General features: G+C 46.2%; 1 protein-coding gene across 1 annotated transcript in view; it reads left to right on the forward strand.

Annotated features, from left to right (window-relative positions):
• ZC3H18 (zinc finger CCCH-type containing 18) overlaps positions 1 to 24,730 on the forward strand; it is a 529,005-nt gene that overhangs the window by 425,575 nt on the left and 78,700 nt on the right. The window contains exon 13 of the mRNA XM_078670778.1: positions 20,020 to 20,160. Coding sequence (XP_078526904.1) covers positions 20,020 to 20,160 — 141 coding nt within the window. The remainder of the gene's footprint in view (positions 1 to 20,019; positions 20,161 to 24,730) is intronic.

Genomic DNA, 24,730 nt, shown 5'->3' on the forward strand with positions numbered 1-24,730 from the left:
ATTTCAATATGATTGCACTATTACAAAGAGATACTACATTATGTGCAAGAAACCTTGGTTTACATTTAATCCCATTAGTAAGTAGGCCGAACTGGGGGGAAAAAATAACTGATCCAAGCCGTTCTCTTTATTTGGAAAAGAAAAAGAAAATAAGTGCTAGAGAATAAGCTCTAACATTTACAACAAGGAAATGGAACACTTATCCTTTAATTAAGCAAGCTGTCCTATTGCACCCTAAGACACAATTGTGGCAGGTGAAAATCAATCTTAGTCATTTTCTTTGTACTCATGAATAAGATATACAAGCACTGGTCTCTTACCCGCCCTTTAAAACATATATTTCCCAAATAAAATGTTTCAGGTGTTCAACCTGTATTGTTTTGACTCCACTCTTTTGTTGTCATGTGAGCTAAAGTCATTTGGCACTAAAGTGTCCCTTACTTGCCTCTTTTTTGCTCTCTGTGACGGTCCACAAAAATCATGCCTTCACAATTTGTAATGTGCCATTCCTGCAAGAGGAAAAAATCTGAAAGCTGCATTGTTTTTTTTCTGTTATGGCGTTTTCCTGAGTCATTTAGTTGAGGTATTTTCTTTCACCAAAAATTGCCAGAAGATATGTCTTGGACAGACAGAGTTAACAGGTTTTACTGCAAGCTTGACTATCTCGCTGGTATTCTTCATCAAAGCTATATCTTTCAAATCGCCCTAGAGAAGACACTTCTTCCATCTCGGAGCATGCCACCCCTGCCCCTGACTTTCCCAAAGAGGGACATCTGAGACAAAGGGACCTGATCAGGACCTTCTTTAAACCCTTAATCAACATTCGAGTGTTAAAGTCAAAGAAGAGCTCACTTGAGACATGTTTGCCTGTTCATCCTTCGGAGTTGTGAGTCCATTTGATGTCAAAGATGCACTTGGCATTGAATAACTTTTTGTCGTTGAGTGTGGCTTCAACATGCTGGTTAGTAATTAATTGCCTAACAAGTAGAAGGCACTTAAGAGAATTCCAGGCCAAGGACCAGTCACTACAAGACCCAGGGGTCAGAAGTATACTTCACCTGCCCTTAAGGAAGTCACTAGTTTCACAGAAACTAACCTACAAAAAGAATGTTTCCACACATTCTTAAGTTACCTAGAAAGAAGAGAGTACATCACCACTCAAGCGGCTGTTCCCCATCAAGAGAGGGGTCTTGTACGCAAGGTGAATCTCACATTGCAAGATTCTTCTTCAGCCTAATGCATGTCTTGCTTACGATATGCTCTTGCTACAGTTTTGACTACCTTTAGTCAAAATGTGACAAAGATGAGGATCTAAAGGTTGTGCAAATGCCTTTAAACATTACTATCACAATCACAGTCTTTAAACATATCCTGGAGACAGTTAATCCTGAGAAAAAGGATGCACAGAGCCCCAAGATATTTCTTCGAATGCAAATTCTAGAAGTGCATTGGCTCTTGTCCAGGATATATGGCTCTTCAAACGCATGGCCTCCAGGCTCATCCCCGATTGTGTCCATTAGCACTATGCAGTCTCTTGCTTTACACTAGCTCTTCTCCTTATTACTGTTCAAGCAACACATTTATCTTCCACCTTTGTGTTTCAGGAGGGTGGAGGTTGGGTGCTCCTGCCAGCACACTGAGTCACATACCATCTGCTCTGTAGTGGGATTCTTCATAGAAGTTCTAAAAGGCTTACCCCTTTCCCCACATGTATAATAATATGCGAATCAGTTAAGAACTAAGTCTCTAAAAATGAACTGATTTCAGGTAGGTTTGCATTAAGGGTGGAGATATTCAGTGTTTGACTTCAAAGAAGATTTCTATAATGAAGACTAACCTGTGAGCAGCACAGTTCAATTAATACAGCTCATAATTCATTATTCCAACTGCGAATCCACTTCTGGATGTGACACCAACAAGTACACAGGGCACCCATCAATGCACAAAGGTCCATTCTGTTTTTTTTTTCTTTACGCACCTTCTCAACACGGTTCAAAGCACACTGTGTTTCAACGATGACATTCTCAGCTTCCCACAGAGACTAGGTCAAATGTCTCCTAAAAGGGCTTGGGGCTTCAAGCCTTGCAGATGATGCATACATAACATTTTCATTTTGGACCTTAATGATGACTGTATGTGGTGTTTTGGATGGTGACATGGCATCATAATCTGTGAATCTACACCACCATGCACCAAAAGTAAACAAGGGAATTGGCGGCAAAATTATTTGTGGCTGAAGGAAGAGTTCACCTAAGAGATCATCCCACAAAAAGTGCAGTAAGAAGAATTCCTCTTCTTCCATGAGGAAGCGCTCCCATTGCCCGGAACCTTCAGAATCTCAACACTTTTTACTGAATTGGACTCTTCCTTGACATCAGATGAACCGTCTGTAGATAAATAGCTGAAACCAGGGTTCTCCATAACTTTGACTGCATGGGTTTTCAGGATGGCCCCCACAACCCCTTTGAACACTCCCAATGGGAACATTCTGCGGGTTTTGCAATTCCAGTGGCTCTGACCGACACTACTCCAAACGCCATGCCTTCTCAGGCTTCTGGCACTGGTGCCTAAGATGAAGTTGAAACTAACAGTCACTGTCCCCTGTTCATTTGGGTCTACTTTCACTTCATACCTGGAGGTTGGTGGTGGCAAATCACTGCATGGTTCAGCTGATCCGCAGTGGTTATTCTCTTCCCTTTCTATTCTACCAGCAATACCAACTCACTTCCTGTATAGCCTGTTCACTAACGTGCTCTTCAATCCCTTTTTTCTGGCCACGAAGAAGTTTGGGGACCTTTGCTAGATTTCCACCTTTTGAATTGGTTTGTCGAGCAAGACCAGGTAAAGATGCTGTCTCTGAGCCAGTCCGGTCATCCTTGAGCTATTGAGACTGATGTGTGCCCCTGGCTCTCCTCATCTACCCCAAGGGACCCTCCCAGTTCAAGTGCAGATCTTCCAGTCAGTGCATTAGAATCTTCACTGGTGGATGGGTCCTTCCAGTCTCCTGAGTGGTCGCCCTTTTAGCCCCTACAAGCTCAGAATTCTGTGGTTAGACACCCATTCACTCGGCTGGTGTGCTCATCTGGGTGACTTTATGGTTTGAGTCCTTTGGTCTGTGTCAGAAGAGCTAGCCGGTGGCAGTGGCAGGCCCCCTCCGCTTGTGTGTTAACTGGCCATTTTTAACTGTTACGCTTACAGCGTTGCTTGCTAACTTACCTGCACGATTTCTGGGGCTGATATACTAGTCCGGGGGGGTTACTAACCTCCTGACTCCCGCCCCGTTCTGCCGCGCCCAGTGTGGGCGTTTGCTGCGCCCAGTGTGGGCGTTTGCTGCGGAGGGTGAGGAGGAGCCCAGCACTTCCGGGCTCAACGCAGGGAGGTCAGCGCTCTAGCTGCCCCTCCCTCCTAATTTCCGTCTGCTTACTTATGTGTGTGGGACCGCGACCGCGCAGCGGACGCGTGCAGCGGGCGCGACGAAGGCGCGCCGAAGTTGCGCCTAAGTTAAGCCCGTCTGCGCCCGTCCGCGACCGGTCGGGGCTAGGGACCACAATCCCTGCCCATTTTGGGCGAGTCCCCATCCACTATGATAGTCAGGAGCTTCGTGACCTATGCCCACCACTAAAAACCCCCTGCAGACGATCTATGGAGGCGATGGCATTGCATGATTGCCCCTACTGCTCCTTTAAACGCATTAGGGAACCCGCCGGCTGTGCTGATGGGCGGAGAGTTAAAGGGGGCTTATTGAACTGTCGATCTCTGAGTAAGCACACCATTCAAATATGGGATCTCCTGTTGGATGAGAAGCTAGACATTCTTTTTCTAACTTCAACTTGAGTTGAAAAACGACTCCCCTACGCATACACTCGGTCACCTACTAGATCCGGTGTTTGCTAGCTGGGATGGTGTGACTGTGGATACCCCAATCCCGATTCCATGGTCAGATCATTATTTAGTTCCCTTCGAGATAATTAGCCCAGTCTATGAGAAGAACATAGCTGACACAAAAAAATATTTGTGTCGCAAATGGAAGCAGTTCTCCCAGAATAGTTTTAATATACGTATACTAAGCGGGGGTCCGCTGGAAGGTGCGGATATTGAGAGTGCGAACTCTAAGCTGGAAGAGCGCATTCTAAATGCCTTAAACTCCACGGCGCCACTAAGCAGCTCTAAGTCTTGTAGTAAAAGAAGCAGGACCGCCCCCTGGTTTACTCCAGAGTTACAGCTGGTTAAATCGGAGTGTAAGAGGCTGGAGCGCAGTTGGCGGCTGACATCCTGCACTGGGAGTAAGGATGGCTACAAGTTATCTATGAGGAAATATCAAAGGCAAGTGCGAGGGGCCAAGGCCGCATATTACCACACGCGGATAGAAGAGGCAGAGCACTCCGCGAAGGAGTTATTTAAAATATTTAAAGAAATATCCCAGGTACCGAGCCAAAACGCCCCGTCACTCTGTAACCGGGTGGCTGAATTCTTTGCTGGGAAAGTCAAGAATATCTATGCTTCCTTTTCTGAACAACCTGCTAGTGGCCTCGAGTTTATAGAACCACTGGGGCGGGGAGGGTTGACGGTGAGATTGGAGCATTTCGTTATCCCCCGTCGGAAGACCTTCGTAGTATCTGCCGCAGTGTAAAATCAGGCTCCCCGCGCGACCCTGCGCCTCCCAGGGTGCTGGTTGAGGGTTTGGAGGTACTTGAACCCCTGCTTAGGCAGGTGCTTCACGTTTCCTTCACCTCCCAACAGCTCCCGGCCGACTGGAAGAAGGCTATTGTCCTGCCAATCAGGAAAAAGTCGAATGTGGGTATGGAGGTTCTTGAAAATCTGAGACCTATATCTCTGCTTCCCTATTCGGCCAAAGTGGCAGAGAAGGTCGTAAATCGTCAACTGGTGGATCACCTGGAGAGGGCTGAGATTCTTCACTCCTCTCAGTCGGGCTTCCGGGCAGGCTTCTCGACGGAGACGGCCCTTCTGAGAGCCACTGAAACGTTGAGACAGGGAGCGGATGCTGGGCACACCATGGCACTGGTGATGCTTGATCTCAGTGCCGCGTTTGACACTGTAGCACACTCCATCTTGCTGCAGTGTCTTAGCGATGGTGGTGTAACCGGGGCTGCCTTGGGATGGCTAAAGTCATTCCTCACGGGCCGTTTCTTCCAAGTCCAACTGGGGTCTGCCCGCTCTGCTGAAATGGCACTGGACCAGGGGTGCCTCAGGGCTCTGCCCTGAGCCCCACCTTATTTCACTTATATATGGCCCCCCCTGGCTGGGATCGTTCAGGCGTATGGAGTGGAATTAGTATCATACGCCGACGATACCCAACTGCTGTTATCTCTGTCCCAAGCCCCTGCAATGACAGCATCCAACTTTAAGGCCTGTATGCAGGCTTTGGCTAATTGGATAGACTCCCACTGCTTAAAACTGAATGGCTCTAAAACAGAGGTGTTGATAGTGGGTGGAGATAGTCTTAGTTGGTCATCAGAGTGGTGGCCGCCATGTCTGGGTCCCACCCCGGTACCATGTGAGGAAGCAAAAAACCTAGGGGTGTGGGTTAATCCCACCCTGTCTTATGAGGGACATATCCGACGACTAGTCGGTAAATGCTTTGGTGTTCTGAAAACATTGAATAAAACGCTGGACCTACTCCCCCTGCCAGCTAGACGGACCTTGATTCAAGCGCTGGTTACTTCCCGGATGGACTATGGGAATGTGTTATTCCTGGGGGCCACCGAGAAAAGTTTGGGGCGATTACAAGTCCTACAAAATTTGGCCGCACGTCTGGTTCTGAGACGACCTAGGAGAGCGGCCTCCACTCGGGCTCTGGACACCCTGCACTGGCTGCCGGTTAAGAAAAGAGTCCAATATAAATGCCTCCTGATGTGCCATTGTTTTGTATGGAAGAGGGCCCCTTCTTACTTGGATAACCTAGTGTGCAGATATGAACCCTCGAGGGCTCTTCGCTCGGGAGGATCGGGCCAGTTGGTGGTCCAGCGGGCTAATAAATCAAGAATGGGAGGACGCTCCTTTAGTGTAATGGCTGCCTGCAGCTGGAATAAGCTTCCTCTGGAGATGAGACTAGAGAGCGCGGAAGTCTAGTTTAGAGCATTATTGAAAACGCACCTGTATAGGCTATAGGGGCACGTCGGGGCGGGCTGTCTATGCTAAAGTGTCTAGCTCTTCCTTACTAGCGCGGGGACACACCGGGAAGGTGTTACCAGGCGCTTTATAAACTGTTTATTATTATTCAGCACAGCAATTGCATATATAAATGTGCTTGTTCTGCCTGAAGGTCTTTTTCTCTTCCATCTCGGGCAACAATGTAACAATTCACTCAGATAACATCGCTACAATCAATTTTCCCAACAGCCAGCAGAATGTCAGGTCATTGATCTTATGTTTCGAAGTAGAAGCAATTTGGGGAAGTAGGTGCAAGAACCAGGAATCTTCCCTTGGGGACTCGCCTGATATGCTCCCTCACTATTGCGGCAGATGCATTAAGTTGTCTCCCACTGGAAGGCCCTAAGTAGGAGGTACACTCCGAGGTGATTGAGGCAGTATTCTCCAGATTTGGGTTTCCGTTCATGGTTCTTTTCATCATTGCTCCGAACAGTAAGTGTCCCCAGTTTTGTGCTTCGCAGTTCTCTCTGAAGGGTTTCCTTGGGGATGCCTTCCTCTTTAACTGGTCTCAGGCCTGATGTACTCTTTTTGACTATTCTGTCAAGAGCCCTGTAGAAGGTGCAAGAGGATTAAGCACAGCAGATCCTGTTCACCCCAGACTAGACAAGGAGGCTACCCCTTCCTCTCTTATGCATAACTGCTCTTGCAGCAGAATGGTCCTGTCCTCGGATACAATTACAGCTGTTGTGGTTGCTCATGTAGAGATTGAGCGGTGCCAGTCTAACCAGATTCTCCTTTGTGCTTGATGTGGCTGCTGTAATCATATCGGTGGCCAGGAAGCCTGCTGCCGAATCCATTTGCGTACGCTGCTGGACTATGTTTGTTCAGTAGTGTGAGAGGGAATGTGTGAGGTATCAGCCTCTTTAAATTTCATCTATTTGAGGTTTTGTGATTTCCTATCTGTGGTTAGAGGCCAAGACAGCCCTGTCTGCTTTCATGTGGCTGCTTGATCTTTACTGTTTAAACTTCCACTTGTGTAGCGTTTTCTGAAAGATTAGCTTTTCTTGTTCCCTCCCACAAAATGTACTGTTCCTCAGTGGTCTGACAACCATGTTTTGACTTTCTTGATGTCATCTCCATTCAAGTCAATGCACAGTTGCCTAGTTTGACGTCTGATTGTAAAAACAGTTCTACTAGTGGTTACTTTTGTTCGCTGGGTTGAAGAACTTTAGGGCCTTTTCAGTTCGTCTGCCTTTTACAGTTTTCTACCATGATAAATTAGTTCTTTGCACTCATTCCACTCTTTTTACCCGAAGTGGTCTCTGCACTCCATTTGGCAAGTCAATTACTTTTCCATTACCTTTTTTAGGTCTCGCCTGTCGATGCGCATGCGCATCGAGCAAGCGAGACTATAGGGGCTCATCCAGACTTTATCTAACTTGCAAGGAATCGTGGCGATTCCTTGCAGTGCCCGTGACTTTTAAGCTCAATGCGCATGTGCATTGAGCTTAAAAGCGCGTGCACATGCCCCCAGCCGCCTGCCTTGCCTACTCTCTCTCACAGCCTCCCCCAGCTCCGCCCCCTCACTACTTGATTGCACGGCCGCTAGGCCGTGCCTCCCCTACTCTCCTCCCCCCTCCTCCTCTCCTCCCCTGCCTGCCTGCCGCTAGGCCGTGCCTCCCCTACTCTCCTCCTCCCCCCTCCTCCTCCTACTGCCGTGTCGCACCTCTCCCCTCTCCGCCCCCTCCCCTGCCAGCCGTGTTACGGTGAAAGGCTTGTTGTTCTTTGCTCTTGTTGGAAAGATGACGTTGCCGGGGTCTCTGAGCCGCGTCTCTTCCTGCACTTATTCGCTGGCGGCCATGGTCCTGCTGCTGTCCCTGTGCGCGCTGGGGGCCGAGGGCTTAATTTTCCCACAGAAGCCCACGTGAGTACCTCCCCCCCGCCTCACCCCCACCCTTTGCCAGTCTCCCTGGATGTCAGTGTCATTACTGGCACCGGAGTCATCCCCATCACTGCCAGCAGCATCGCCGCCAGCGCTGCAAGCGTTGCTCCCACTACTCTTGCTGCCAAAAGCGCCGCTGCCCGTACTGCTGTCCGTACCATCTTTCTCAGCAGTACTGCTGCCACCGCTATTACTATCACGCTGCCAAAAGCGTCACTGCCCGTACCACTGCACTTACGATCTCTCTCAGCAGTACTGCTGCCACCATCGCGGCTAGTACTGTCAATGCCAAAAGCATCACTGCCCGTACCACTGCCCTTACTAGCAGTACCACTACCATGCAAGCATCGGTACTACCACTATCGGTACCAACGGCGTCACCTCGAGTACCACTGTATTTACGATGTCTCACAGAAGTATTATCAGTACCACAACTACTGCCCCCAGCATGCACGCCTCACTGGCAGCACCGCTGCCCTTGCCATCTCCCTCAGCAGTGCGACTGCCACCTGCACCAGCATGCACACACCTCTGCTGGTACTACCACTGCCAAACACGTCACTGCCTTTACCACTGCCCTAATGCTTTTTCTCAGAAGTACCACTGCCGGCAGTGCACGCTTCTCTTCTACTGCTGCCAACTCCGTCACTGCCAGTAACACTACTCCGGTCATCTCTCTCAGCAGCATTACCGGTACCACTACTATCAGAGGAGCCAGCATGCTTTCATTGAGGCCAGTACCACTGCCTCTCGGGAGTATTTTCTGTGCCGCTGACTCCAGCGTGCAATCCTCACTGTTACTGTCGCTGCCGAAAGCCTCACTGCCGGTAGCACTGCCCTCCAGATATGTCTCTGCAGTATTATCAGTATTTATTCCACAGCCTCGCTGCCAGTACCACTGCTCTTCAGACGCCTCTCAGCAGTATTATCGGTGCCACGACCACCAGCATGCAAGCCTCACTGCCAGTACATCTACCCTTCAGATACCTCTCAGCAGGATTCTCCGTATGTATTCCACAGCATCACTGCCCTTATCATATTTACCATCAGCGGCATCGTTGTCAGTGCCACCAGCACCCCTACCGCCAGCCTTACTGCCTATATCACCAGCAGTGCTGCCACCATCCGTACCTCCAGTACCCCAGCATCTTTGCCAGCAGTACTAGCTATACCATAAACAGTGCTACCAGGATCAACAGTGTTGGAGCAAGCATCCGTGGTAGCTTCGCCAGCAGCAGCGCCAGTGCCGTCAGCATTGCTGCCACCAGCATCACAGCCAGTGCTCCCAGCACTCACTGGCATAACTGCCACCACCCTCCGGTGTTATCATCCGAGCCGCCTGCCTCCGAGAGCTTCAAATTAAAGCATCTGTTGCTGTTGCTTCCCCAGCGCACTCGGCCTCACTTCTCCTCCCCCTAATTAACACACACTTCTTTCACGGCCGCGAGGCCATGCTTCAAAGGGATCCGCTCCCCCTGTAATGTGCAGGAATTAGTGATTTTCCATGTATCTGTGAAAACGTACTTCAAAGCGATCCGCTCCGCCCCCTGCTGCATTCACTTTCCTTCCACGTTCCCTCTTCTTCCTTCCTCTCCCCGTCTCCCTGGTGACACCTCTTTGCCCACTTCTTGTTTTTTAACTTGTTTATTCATGGCTTGCGCCGGCCGTAATTTCACTTTTTTATTCATGGCTTGCGCCGGCCGTAATTTCGCTTTTTTTATTCATGGCTTGCGCCGGCCGTAATTTCACTTTTTTTATTCATGGCTTGCGCTGGCCGTAATTTCACTTTTTTTATTCACCACTTCCTTAGCGGATGAAGAGGGGCTTCTGGGTTTAGGCGGGGATGGGGGGAGGACGCCAGTCAGCTATTATTATGAAGACCACCTATAGAAACCAATTCAGCATGCCGCAGGCTCTTTTATTGAAACACACTGCTAGTCTGGGCGCCCGCACGTGACGTGACTTCATAAATCCTTTAATATTTATATATTTATTTTTTTAGCATCAGAGCCCTAAAGTCCCCAAGCATGATGTCCAGGGGAGACAGCATGGGTTGAAGACCCTTCTGGCCCTGGGGACACTACCAGACTGAGAGAGGCTCTGTTTGGGTGTGGTGCTATTGTATATGTGTATGGTGTTTACTGATGCGCACAGCAACTCTGAGTGCAGTCTCTTTCAATCGCTGACACACACAGCACGTTCCCATCTAATTGTGTGTATACAGTACAACATATTATATCCTATGTCTTCATTAACAATATAGTATATCTGTACTGAATATATATCCAGCATTTCAGACTGCATTTCAGAGCTTTTAAAAATGTTTATGGCTTTTTTTTTTTGAAATTCTTTAGCATTGGCTACAGGAAACAAAATGCTATAGATTTACAAAAAAAACCCATAAACAATTCTAAAAGCACTAACTCTAATGCTGCGAGACCTATTGCATTTTCAATGCTTGTCTCTCTCGTTTCTTAGTCCCAGCAAGTTAAGTAGCCACGTGAGCCATATGCTTACCAGTAATAATCATATATGTAGTGGCCCACAGAGTAAAAAAAAAAGTCAGTCAGAGCCCTCTATCCATCGTTTCTTGAGGAGCCCCCTGCACTAGGTGCACTCCAGATATAAATACTAGTCCAACACGCAAAAATTTGGTGACTAAATTGTGCAATGCCGTACAGGCAGATAGTTCACTGTCCTTAGAAACAGCGCTGGCGCGTTGGAATATTGTGCTAGATACACACCTGACGCAGGAGGACTGGGCATTTTGCTACACACACACACGGGAATGCTTACCTCAACTGCAATCTACACCTTATACATTTTATATACGTGCAGCAAATGTACGTTACACCTGCCCATTTCTGTAGATATGGTTGCGTGAAGACGCACAATGTCCAATGTGGGGAACAAGATGCAGATTTTGGACATCTTGCATGGAGTTTTGCAGAGGTCCGGGTTTTTAGCGAAATGTGGTGCTGGACCTGTGCTTGATAACGACAGACTCCCTGAATTGCATTATCCAGTTATGTTTGTTGGGTTTAGTTAAGTAGCTGAAACCTCAGGAGCGCCGATTTGTGGCAGTTGCGCTTCTGGTGGGTAAAAGACTGGTGGCTATACACTGGGGTCAACACCATGCACTAGAACATGAGCGATGGTGAAAGATATGGTATATTGCAGAGACACCTTAGCAATGTAGTCATTGGCACTACCTATGACGTCATGGTCGAAGGACATAAAGACTTCCCTTACAACATAATTGTTGGGAAACCCAGAGGCTCTTCATGATAGCCAGTGAATTGATGTTTGTCCTAATGATAAATTGTAATGTACTGTTTAGAAATGTACCATGTCACTGTCTGTCATGTACATGATACTGTAGAGATGACGATTCTGATATACGAACTGTATCCTTTTATTTTTCTGTAATGTTTGCTGAAATAATAAAATCTCCACACATAAAAAAACTGAGTATACAATTGGTAAAATGCCGGTTTGTTTTTAACCAGTCAAATGGTTAGTAAGTGATGTTACAGCGACGCATTAAACAAAAACAAATGGCAAAGAGCACACCTCCAGAAAGAGGCTGCTTCAGCTGCAACCGAAAAGCGGCGCCAAGTGTTCAGAACCCCTTAGTGCCTTCCAGTCTTTCCCTTTCTTAAGCTAAACACACTTGAATATCACTAGAACGACTATGCAAAGCAAACACTTATCGATTCCAGCACCTCACCAAATTGTGGATTTTAAGTGTCGTGCCATGTTGACAGTTCACATAAAAAGTATGTTGTTAAACAAAAAGGTGATTATTTTGCTCTCTGTCACTGACATTCAAAGTGCTGCTTGGGTATTCAGTGCAGAGGTGCTAATCTTGACCAGTTAGCCCATATAGTGCTGTGGTAGACTATACCTTTCATGCAGCCCCATTTAGCACCTTCTGCAAGCTCTGTATTCCTACACTAAATTTGCCCAAACTGCTAGTGTCTACAGCGATACACACACTAGGCTAAATGACCTTGTGTTAGATGAATGTAATGCTTGATAAAATGCTCCGTTTGCATCACTCAAAACGGAAGGCCAGGTGCTGAAGAAAAACGAGCCTGCACTCGATGCAAGCTTCTACTTAGTACGCTGTCCTTCTTCAGCTCACATTAGATCGCTTCGTGTAAGTAGAGAGAGGATCTTTTGTAGTATTTCTGTTTATGCTGTTAGACACCTTTTGTACCGAGCCTAGGTATCAACTATTGTTTTGCCTGTCTCGCTGTGGTAGGACTGCCTCGCTGTGTTAGTTTTTTTTAATGTTTTCCAAGGTCACCTTTGAAGTCTTCACATGCTACCTATTTCATGAGAATCAACAGCGTCGTGGGAAGTCTCATTTGCGCTTTACCTTCCCGTCCAGCCCACCAACATTAGAGCCTACTTGAAGGGGATTTCCGCAGAATGCCCTCTTCCGCTGATGTGCGCTTCTGATCTCAGTTGGAATTAGTAATTGATTAAATAGTGTGGTATTTCCAGTTCTTTCATTTTGCACTTGCTGCTGTCATTGGGGCATTTTTCTACTGCTTTAGGGAAGTTCAGTGAACCTTCATGCTGTTTGCAATAGTTTGACTGTTTCTTATCTCCAGGACTGCATCATTTCTGCCCTCCTATGCCCACACTGCGTAACATGGAAATCCCTTCCATTCATGCGGTGAGTGCCAGCTTCTTGAATCCTTGAACAGGGAAATTCTTCACTTATTCAATAATTTGAAGTCCGAGCATAGTCCCAGATGAATTTAGGTGAAAATTAGGATGGTAACCATCTAGTTATAAGTAACATTTTGATACTAATGTTGGAAGAGAGGGGACCAATATTTTTCAATGTTTTATTTCAGCAAGCTGTTTCAGACTTTGAGGTACATTATTTATACAAATGACCTAGTTAAAATTAAAAGTATACATAATAAAAAAGTTAAAAGTAAACATCGTAATGAGCCAACTAAAGTTATGTAAATAGCCGCATGAGTCGAATGGAAGAGGCTCCCAGGGCGCTATTAGTGTCAAGGGGACTGATATATAAACCACAGATGGTTTGGGGGCGGGTGGTAGGTAGAAATAGAAGTGGATAAAATGATTTGAAGGAAGGAAGTGGAGGGAGCAGGCAGCAGTTTGGATGAAAGGTTTGCTAGTCCAAACTTTAATTTCCCAAAGTGGTTTCAACTGCCTTAACCAGAAAGGCTTGTCAGAGTTGCAGTGTGTCAGTCCATTGTGAATGTGAATCCTCTTAAAACTGGTATCACTGGCTGGTTACCCCTTGCTGTTTAAGGATGAGTCCAGGATTAGGTTAGTGGATGGTGATTCTTCAATGAAGGCCTCACCAGACAGATCGAGTATAATGTTTTTAAAAGATTGGCTTTCTAACAGCCATGCAGTGATTTTAGTCCCAGTTCGAGATTCCTGTTTTCTAATAAGAATATGTGAGATGGGCTGTGTAATATTTAATATTCATTTTTTTTGTTAGTTTGATGAAAGTGACCAGCTTGCTTCATGATTATGTCTGATAGAGACATCTAGCCACAGACTCCTTACCTTCGAACTTCCAGGCGTCAGACTGGATAAGGAAGATTTTTGATAGCAGTACCCCTGCATGCTGATAGGTGACATCTGTTAACTCAGCATGACGTCTTAGGCGTCGTGTTCATCATCATGATGTCTGCGTCATCAATATTGATGCCACCCTGGCGTGTTCACAACTGTTTTCTTTCCATGCCAGACAGGCTAGATCCATCAAAAAGAGCTTTTTGACAGACTTTTTGTCGACTCCTTTTGGTGTGCTATGGATGTCTAGTAAGAAGCCCCCAGGGTTGGAGCCGTGCAGCACCTGTCACTGCGCCATGTCGGTCACAGACCCCTATTTGGTGTGTCTCTGGTGCCTGGAGCGCAACCACGACAGTCGTGCTCCGATTGCCGGGCCATCTCGCCGAAGGCTTAGAGGGGGCAGTCCCTAATGCTGATCGCGACCCTGTACCACGTAGGTCGGATCTTAGTCGAGAGGAAGTTCCGAGCACCACTCTGTGGGGTCAGAGTCTTCCTCAAAGTAATCGCCGTCAGGTAAGGAGCACTATAAAAAGAACAAGAAGTCCAAGGTTGCTTCAACTTCACCCTGTCCATCACGCGATGAGACTGAGGATGCTGATCCTTTGAGGCCCCGATCCACGTAGCAGGTGCCTGGGTCGACTCTGTGTTTCCCTCTCTTTCTGGGGCCAGAAGCGGCTCCCGCCCAATTAAAATAGCTTTATGATGCCATGTGCACCATATTTGGGTTGCCTGGCCCTGCCAGCGCGCCATTAAGGCCCGCAGGTTTAGCTGAAGGCTATCCTGTGGGCTCTACGGCCACAGCTCTGGCCGCTTGGATCCTTTCCTAATCCGTACCGGCGCTGGTCGTACCTCTGTGACCTTCCCGTGGCCCACAACTGACGTTGAGGCCCTCTGCATCAGCAGCGCCTCCCCAATCGCCATTGCAGACGACATGAAGCCGATCGGGCGTCCACCGACGCCTAGACCAGCACCGACCGAGCCTTACGGCTCCATGACGTTCAACCTGTCCTATTCTGAAGGGTTAGGCATGGATGATGAAGAGTGCGAGGGGCAGCAGGATCCCTTAGAAATCCCACAGCCCACTTAAGACCTGGACTGGTATGAGGACTTGGTTGATGCCAGCGGCCTGACACCCAGATTCTGGCATCCTGTCCCCCCCCCTAAGCTGGCCACGTAGGCGGGAGCTTCTTTCGCAATGGTGGTGCGTAGGGCTGCAGAGGTCTTGTACCTGCAGCTTCCTACGGTGGCAGTCAAGCCTAACATCTTGATGGAGGTCCTGCAGCCTAGTGTATCCTCTTCTGAACCCTTGCTGCCATTCAGCGAGGCCTTTACAGATGTTCTACTGGGCACCTGGTCCAGGCCCAGCACAGGGGCTCCTGTAAATAGAACCATTGCCAGTCACCGCCGCCCTGGGTGATCCAGCTTTCCTCTCTACCCACCCCACAGAGCTTTGTTGTCCAAGCCCTCACTTCCCACGGCGCATTCCTTTCTGCACTTCCAGGTAGGGAATGCAAAAGGCTGGACAGCTTCAATAAGAAGATGTTCTCTTCCACCAGCCTAGCCTTGTGGTCAGTAAACACTGCACGACTCTTGGGCCGTTACTCTCTATGGGAGACTGTTGCGCAAGTACTACCCAGAGTCTTAGAGGAGGGCTGGGCTTTCTTCTCCCAAGCTATTACAGACTGGAGAGATGCAGCAAAGCCTACCATATGATCTGGCTAAGACACGACAAACTCGCTAGGCAGATCGACTTCCTCAAAGGTGGCCGTTAGGCACCACACCTGCCTGAGGATGTCTGGCTTTTCGGTGGATGCCCAAACTAATCTTATGGATATGCCCTTTGATGACCCCTGTCTCTTCGGAGACCAGGCAGATGCAGCGCTTGAGTGCTTCAAGGACTCGCGAGCTACGGCCAAGTCACTGGTCCTCGCCCCCTCAACCTGGCCTGTGTCTGCTTTTTTCAGAACTGCGGGAGGAACGGCGTACAACCTGCGTTGGTAGCAGCTGACAAACCGCGATTGGGTCAGAGAGCAGACACCTCTCTCTTCTCCTCCCACATCTCACAGTAGTGATGGATACATCCCTTCTGGGTTGGGGCAGCCATCTGGGAGAGGTGGAGATCAGTGGCCTCTGGTCTCTGGAAGCAAAGCTTCATATCAACCTGTTGAAGCTTTGTGTGATCTGGTAGGCACTGAAAGCCAGTTTTACCATCTCTCAAAGGAAGGCTAGTTCAGGTGTTCACGGACAACACTACCGCCATGTGGTAATGCAACAAACTAGGTGGAGTGGGGTTGTGGACTCTTTGTTAAGAGGCCCTGCGTCTCTGCTCTTGGCTGGAACAACAGGGTATTTTTCTGGTGGTTCAACATCTGGACAAGTCTCTGAACGCCAGAGCAGACAAACTCAGCCGGCGGTGCCTTACGGATCACGATTGGCGCCTCTATCCGGAATGTCAGCAGTTTTGCTTGCTGGAGTTTCCAAGGCGGCTCTCGCTCAGCAACGCTTTTCTTCGTGAGTGGAGCACAGGCTTCCTATACGCCTTTCCGCCTATACCACTCCTGCCCAGAGTGCTCGTCCTCATGGCTCCGGACTGAGCAAGAAGAGTCTGGTATCTCGAGCTTCTCCAAATGAGCATCGATCTTCCCGTCAGGTTGCCTCTTAGGTAGGATCTTCGATAATCACAGCAGCAGGGGAGGGTCCTCCAACCAAACCTATCCACTCTCCGCCTCCTAGCGTGGAGATTGAGTGGTGACAGTTGACCGTTTTTGACCTTTCTGGCTGTGAGGTTATTCTGGCAGCCAAGCATCCCTCCACAAAGTTGGTATATGCCTGCAGATGGCAAACATTTTGTAAATAATGTACAGAACCGTCTGTTGGCCCTCTCTGCTTCCCTGTCAGATGTTCTTGTTTTTATTCTCTCCTTGGCCTAGCAGGGCTCTGCTCTGGGCACTCTGATGGGCTACCTTTCGGCCCGGTCTGCTTTTCTTCGGCTGCTGTTGAGCCATCTCTTTTTAAATCACCTCTTGTGCAGATAATTTTGTAGGGGCTTATCCATATGTTTCCCCTGCACCTTTTATTATGCTCCAATGGCACCTTAATTTTATTCTTACCATTTTGATGTGTGCACCATTTGAACCTCTGCCCAATTCTCCCCTCCCGCTGCTCACTATCCAAACAACCTTTTTAGTGGCAACTTCTGCCAGGAGGGTGAGCGAACCAAAGGCATTGTTATCTCAGCCTCCTTACCTGACCATCTTTCCAGACAAAGTAGTACCCTCGCACTAGGGCATCTTTTCTGCCTGAAGTAGTATCATCTATACACCTCTGCATCTTTCCAAGGAAGGCGAGCGTCTCCACCGTCTGGACCCAAAAAGAGTGTTATCGTTTTACCGGACTACCAACTCTTCGTAGGGTACGTTGGAGCAAAGAAGGGGCAAGCAGTTCAGAAGAGGATCATTTCACGCTGGGTCATCCTCTGTATACAAATATGCTATGCCTTGGTGAAGAAACAACTTCCTGAAGGTCTTAGGGCCAATTCTACAAAGGCAAAGGCAGCCACCAGGGCTCTTCAGCGTGGCATCCTGGTTTCTGACATCTGCCAACCGGCCACGTGGGCATCTCTGCACACGTGTGCCAGACACTACTGGCCGCTTTATCTTTCAGGACTTCCTGGTCTAAAACCTTTCCACAGTGCTTCCCCTGGGATGATATTGCTTGGGTATCTGTTCAAATGTCAGGAATCTGGGGCTTGATGTCGCTATCAGATTGACAAGTTACCTTCGTTAACACCTTATCTGGTAGAGACTTGAGACCTATTACAGCTTCAAAGATCAGGCCTAGCCTACACATCTATGTCTTTAGCCTGCAGCCTCTGCTGCATACCTAAAAAACATAGAACGCTGTTCAATGTTTAGAATTCTAGTTGGGAAAACGTTAATGGAAGGTTTAAAAAGTGTTATTCCTCCAAGATCACTCTCTGCTCCAGTGTGGATTCTTAATGTGGTACTAACCAGGCTCGTGGGTCCCTCTTTTGAGTCCTTAAACTCCTGTCTTCAATGCTATTCATGGACAGCTGCTTTTGTTTGTGACCATTACCTTGCTGAGAAGAGTTAGTGAAATGCAAGCACCCACTCTTCAAGAGCCCATCTTTCAAGTATATCTCGACAGAGTAGTCTTAAGACCCTGTCCAAAGTTTTTTTCTAAAGTTGGCATCTTTTCATCTCAATCAAAGTATTGAGCTGAAAGTTTTCTTTCCCAATCCAGACATGGTAGCTGAAAGAGCACTTCACGTTTTCGATGTTAATATAGCATTACTATACTACATTGATATAACCAAATCTTTAGGAAAACACAACAATCGTTTGTAGCCTCTCCTAACCCGAGGCAGGGTCATGCCATATCCAAAACCGGTATTAGTAGATGAATTGGTTAGAGGTTTTCTAACCTGTTATGCCATGGCAACGTGAACCCTACCAGTTCCCCCAAAGGCGCATTCTGCTAGGATGAAGGGTACTTATGTAGCTTTCTTGGGTAACATCCCTATAGCTGAAATCTGCAAAGCTGCTACTTGGTTAAACCCACATACGTTCACCAAAAACACTATTGTGTGGATGTTCTTGTATGCCAACAGGAACACATATAACAATCGTATTGAGAACTTTATTTCAGACATATGCAACACCCAGTGACTAGCAACTGTGTGGTGAGAACTGCTATCAAGCTTATACATAGCTTGTGTATCTACAACCCCACATGCTACAAATGGATTGTTACTTTCATTGTAAGAAACTGTTCCTTGCATGCAGTGCTGTAGATTCACATGCATCCACCCAGCTCCCCGGATGTTATTGATTTTTCCAAATATTTAGATAATTCATATATTAAATTAAGTTACATTCACAGCGCATAGTCCTTACTAAAAGCTTTTTCTGGCTCCACTATATCTGCACCTGGTGTGTTTAAAACAGTCTGAATGTGGAGCCAATGACCATGCGCAATACCTAGAAGAGGAGTCATCACGGTATCTCGGAACTCAAAAGACTTCCAAGAAGAAAAACAAGTTAATGTCAGTCAGTCTTGATCCTGCGCCCAATGGGAACAGTCCAGCCCAAACTGCCAGGCCAAGTCCTCCTTGGACTGGAAACAAGCATCCTAGGACCGGTTTCGGGGTTTCACCCAATTCAGCCAGGATAGCTTGATTCTAGTGGCATGGAGAGCACGTGACTCACGTCTGATCATGCCTGTCCCACTCGGGGTGACAAATGCAAAAATAACTATTGATGGACAGAATGCAGAACAATGTCATACATTATTTCCAGTACAGAGATCTGGGCCTCAGTGCATCGTTTTTTTTGATCACCATGCCATTCCAGATTGGACCCAGCCATATGCAAATCAGTCTTGACCGTGCACCCAATGGGAACAGTCCAGCCCGAACTGCCAGGCCAGGTCCTCCCTGGACTGGAAACCAGCATCCTAGGACAGGTTTCGGGGTTTCTCCCTCTTCAGCCAGGATAGCTTGATTCCAGAAGAAAAACAAGTTGATGTCCGAGCCCAACATTAGATGGCAGGAGTATGCAGAGCATGTGAATCTATAGCGCTACTTGCAAGGAATAGATGCTTACAAGTAACCTAATCCTTCTGGCTGATACTCTATTTAACCACAGATTCCTCCCTACTTCAAATTTTGTGGAGTGTACTTTCATAACTGATACGAAGGTCCAAATATTTGGCAGACTGTCATCTCTAATCTGTCACAGGTGAGCCACATCTTGAGAGCGCAGAAAAGTTAGAAGTAACTGACATAGGCACGCAGAGGTGGCTCATATATGTGGCTATACAACTTTTGTGGAGGTGGTGAGAGTCTCCTGGGGATATTATGAGGAGGCATCTGCGATTCTTACATGTGTGACCAGAGATAAAAAAAGATAACTCTATTTTTTATGTTTGTTTTAGCATTTTCTGTGAGTAGGTTTTGTGACGAAGATGCACGCACAGTGAAGTAGAGGTTTTTTTGTCCACTCTAAAAGATTAAATTGACATATCCATGTAGCTAAGGGACATAAAACAGTCTTGCTCATGTTTGCTGTTAAAAACCACAGGTGATTGTTAAAAAGATTGTGGAACATGCAGAGTTTTGGGCACACGCAATGCTCCTTGTTCTCAAGTAAAGAAAAAAATTAGGCACAGCTTATTTCTACAGTTTCATAATCAAGCTACAGAGCCAAAACTGTAGAAGGACCATGAAGCACTGAAAGGCAAATATGACTGTGATGTTCACATTGCATTCATTGCCAGTGGTCAGTTGGATAGCTTTGCACCTTTGCATTATTCCATGAAAAATGCATATTACAGTTTGACCCCAGTATTTATCATATTTGTTTTGCTTTTAGGCGGACGGTCAGTGGCAGCCCGACTGGTAGTGTTAGCAGCTACAGTGGCTCCAGTTCCCGCTCAGGATCTCGTTCTCGCTCAAGGTCTCGCTCCCATTCATCCTCAGTAACACCATCTCCAGCAGGGTCCAAGAAGTCTCGGTAAGCAATCCTTTCTGCTTTCTTTTCAACCAGTATCATTCTAGCAAGTGGGCACACCAGAGGTTCATGATCAATGGTTCCAAACTAAGAGATGAATGAAGATGAGAAATGTTGCACCAAATTATCCCCCTCGCCGATTTAGGGGGTGTCCTTCCATTCTTAGGTTTAATAAGTGGGGCAGCTGGTAATGACTGCATTTACCAAACAGCACTGCGTGAGGTAATCCTGTGCCACGTTTATTAGTTCCCCATTGACTGCTCTTTAGTTTATACGTAAACAAAAATAACTGAGATTGATTAATAGAGACGAGAAGCGAACCAACCTCTAGCTTTCAAATATTTTAATAATGGCCCCATCTCTGTAAATTGCATCACAGAAATATCCACTGAAAGCTGGTGCTATGATGGTGAAGAAATAATTATGACACACATTCGGACACATTGTTGAGTGATGGTACATCTTTCATTAATGCATACAAATTATTCCACAGGCATTTTGCGATGTTGAGAATCGTGCATTAATATGATATATGGCACTGCATCAAAATTCAGTATGATAAATGATTAAACAAATGACTTTTTATACGACATTGTGCTTTGATATATAGAAGCTCTGCGACACACACACATATATATATATGTATGTGTGTGTATATATATATATATATATATATATATATATATATATTTGTAGAAACTACCTTTATAACGCTGATATGTCTCGGACAGCATTCTTTTCATCACATACTGGAGTCTTAAAGTTCCTGTGGTGATATGCTTAGGTTGTTCTCATCAGTGTCCAACCGACACTGGTGTAACCTGCTGGGTATGAGGTTGGTAGATGAAGTGATATATAAAGTAACATCTGTGGTCCTGTTGGATATTTTTGGATTTGAGTTAAGTCTTGTCTTACGAGTTTGATAGTCAGATCAAGGAAGAGGTACCCGAACCAATTTACTGCTTGCTTGATCGGCCCTCATTAATTAATGGACCGGTTTCCATGTGTTTAGAGACAGTTTGATCTTGTAATCAATATGATGTGCAAAATTTTTATTCTTGATAGTAATGTATATCTCGATATCTTGCATCTGAATTATTTTGAACGTATATGAGCTTTGTGGGATGCATGCAGATGGTTAGTACTTTAAGTGCTCCATAATGACCAACTCTATAGCCGTGTTCAAGATGTTATGTACAAATTGAAGCCAAGAATTTGATGTCTGTCGAGGTGACCTGTCTTCCAATTGTCTTATGTGAGATGGATGTTGAAATAACCGCCTGTCGCTGCTAAGACAAAGGCATCCTATTAGAATTATCCAAACTTAACATTTAGGAAATCTTCAAAATGGGACAAATAATGCTGAAAAAGCAGCGAAATTACACATAAATGATGTTGCTTTCGTTTAAAAATTCAAACTGTAAGGCAATGGAAATATTTTTTTCTCAGTTTACACTTCTTGTTCTCCTTCTATTGCATAAGATAGTAGCTGCTGTAGGAATGGATCATTTAACCATTATACCCAGTTTAGGGAATGTATCCTACCGTTTCTTATTTGTCTTTTCTGTAGTGTGAACTTTTGAGTGTAGATAAGGTTTACCATTAGTGCTTGTCGTCAATCTCAAATGTTTTCATAAAGCCTAGTTTCAGCATGATCAATGACTGTGCATATGCCTCTCATTCAGGTATCTCGTTGTATGCAAAGGTATGTCATCAGTATTAGTTTTGAATTGTCCAGAACTTACCTCAGTACCCACATTAATGTTTAGTATTCCATTGGAATTAGGCCCTCTGGTTACCATGATCTGTTTTAAGCCAATTTTTTTGTTCAAAATCTATAAAAATTACAAAATCTAATATGCATACAGAAATAGCTGGATATTAAACAAAATAGGCAGGAACCTCTAGTCTGCTAACGCTCTGGTTAACTGCAGTTAACTTTCTGTCCACAGCATCCTCTCGTTTCTTACTAATTTTCTTCCAATATGACCTTTAACGACTCAACGACACTATACTTTGAATATTAATACCATTTTATTCTCACTCCGAGGACTTGCATGCTGACCTCCTACTTGAAAGAGATGGAATAGATGGGTCCCTATTAGCAACCAATTTAGTGGAAATATTGGAGGTGGCACAGTAACCAAGCTTCTCAGCACACAGTTGTGTGAGAAAGCACAGAGCAGCGCCCTGCTGCCGTTTTGGCTAGGTTTGCAGTATCACATTCCTCATACATGCGCATGCATGTATACATAGAGTTAGGAAGATCAACACTGAGTCACAGTGTGAACAAAAAGGCCGGTAGGCCAAAAGTTCATGCAAGCAGAGTAAGAGATGTGCAACACTGCTGCCAACCTCTGTTATCAAAGCTGGAAATCGTGCCAGGTTTATGCTGCAAAGCGATACAAAAGGGGATGATGGACGGAGCGTTTGAGCAAATCAAACACTCACCCCCAGTCAACTGATCTGGGTTTAATCCATCACCATTCTTTAGCCCACTCAGCCACCCCATTTCAGACATGGCTATATGCAAATCAGTCTGACCCTGTGCCTCATGGGAACAGTCCAGCCCGAACTGCCAAGCCATGTCTTCCATGGACCGGAAACGAGCATCCTGGGACCGGTTTCGGATTCATAATCCTCATCAGCCAGGCTATCTTGAATCCAGTGGCCAAGTGAGCAAGGGACTCACGTCTGAGCATACCCTGCCACACTTAGGGTGAACAAAGCGATACAAAAGGAGATGATGGACGGAGCGTATGAGCAAATCAAACACTCACCCCCAGTCAACTGATCTGGGTTTAATCCATCACCATTCTTTAGCCCACTCAGCCACCCCATTTGAGACATGGCTATATGCAAATCAGTCTGACCCTGTGCCTCATGGGAACAGTCCAGCCCGAACTGCCAAGCCATGTCTTCCATGGACCGGAAACAAGCATCCTGGGACCGGTTTCGGATTCATAATCCTCATCAGCCAGGCTATCTTGAATCCAGAGTGTTTGATTGGTTCAGATGCTCCGTCCATTACCACCCCCTTTTGTACCGCTTTTGGCCGCCATAAGTGTGGCAGGGTATGCTCAGACATGAGTCCCTTGCTCACTTTGCCACTGGATTCTAGCAAGCCGGGCTGAAGACGGCTGTAATGCCAGAAACCGGTCCTCGGAAGCTTGTTTCCGGTCCAGGGAAGGCATGGCTTGGCAGTTCGGGCTGGACTGTTCCCATGAGGCACAGGGTCAGACTGATTTGCATATAGCCATGTCTGAACTGGGGTGGCAGAGTGGGCTAAAGAACGGTGATGGATTAAACCGAGATCTTTTGACTGGGTGTGAGTGTTTGATTGGTTCAGATGCTCCGTCCATTACCACCCCCTTTTGTACAGGTTTATGCTGCAAGCACAGTGCCATTCATTACATACAACCCATAGGGGCTCAATGAGTTATATTGGTGAGGGCAAGTGTAAAATAATCAATCATCTGACTTTTGGGAGAGGTGGTGTGTAATAAAATCTATCTTTTTTTCTAATGCGATCTATCATTTGCTGCATTTCCACTAGAACATTTTGGTTCTTGGACCATGGTTAGTTGGTATCTGAATCTTTGGACTACGAGCAACTGCTAACCCATTTCCTTCTGTGTATGCCTTTTCATAAATCGGGAAATTGTGTTTTTGCTGCTCCATTGATATTTGGCGTCTGTTAGCTGTAAATTACACACAAATGCCATCTTCCAAATGTGACCCCATTAGAGAAGCCTTTTCCTTTCACATTTGGAGCAAACTATGTACGATGCGCTTAAAAGAGCCATTCAAAGCTCCAGGATAGGCCTCGGTGTTAGAAGTAAATCTGAACCTGTCCTTGCATTCAAATACCAGTTTTAAAACTCTAAGTTAGATGTGCGTCTGATTTGAAAACGTTATGCACTGCTGCCTATGACATAAACCTGAAGTATGCCCACTTATATTTGTTGTAAGGGAGTATGTATACGCTTTTAAAGACATCCAGTTTCTAAAAAAAATCTTTTATTCTTTTTCTTGTTTTTCTTTTTTTTCTTTTACGAACTTCAGTTAGAATAGTGGTATAAAAAAACGTTTACGGCCTATAGTTGGCAAAATAGGAATAACAAGTCAACATGGATATTTATTTTATAGGCTGCACAGGTGCCTTTTTAAAAGTTGTCAATCTTTGTATTCATACTTTCTCAAGTATTAGTTCAGTCATAGATTCACATGTTTGAATCATTATCCGCTATCATACTGGGAATCCCAGGTGACTTTAAATAACATTAAATTGTGCTAAAATGGATATAGGGGCAAAATCAATGTTTTGCGTATTAACACATTAACCTAATTTGAAGCAACCCAAACTTCAGCCAATGATAAGGAAGTACTGAGGTCTTTACTCCTCCCATGGAAGTCACCTTAGGTCTGGTTCTACTCCTTCTTCTGTGTTAGGGAGTCCCTGTGAAGAGCTCTGCTTTGGCATATGGTCCACCTTATTCTGGTTACACTGTAATCTTTGTCGTCGTTTGATTTCAGCCTGCCCTTACTTCAGCTTTCATCAAACTGTTAGTTG

The sequence above is a fragment of the Lissotriton helveticus genome, chromosome 12, assembly GCF_964261635.1.
Source record: "Lissotriton helveticus chromosome 12, aLisHel1.1, whole genome shotgun sequence".
Classification (NCBI taxonomy): Eukaryota; Metazoa; Chordata; class Amphibia; order Caudata; family Salamandridae; genus Lissotriton; species Lissotriton helveticus.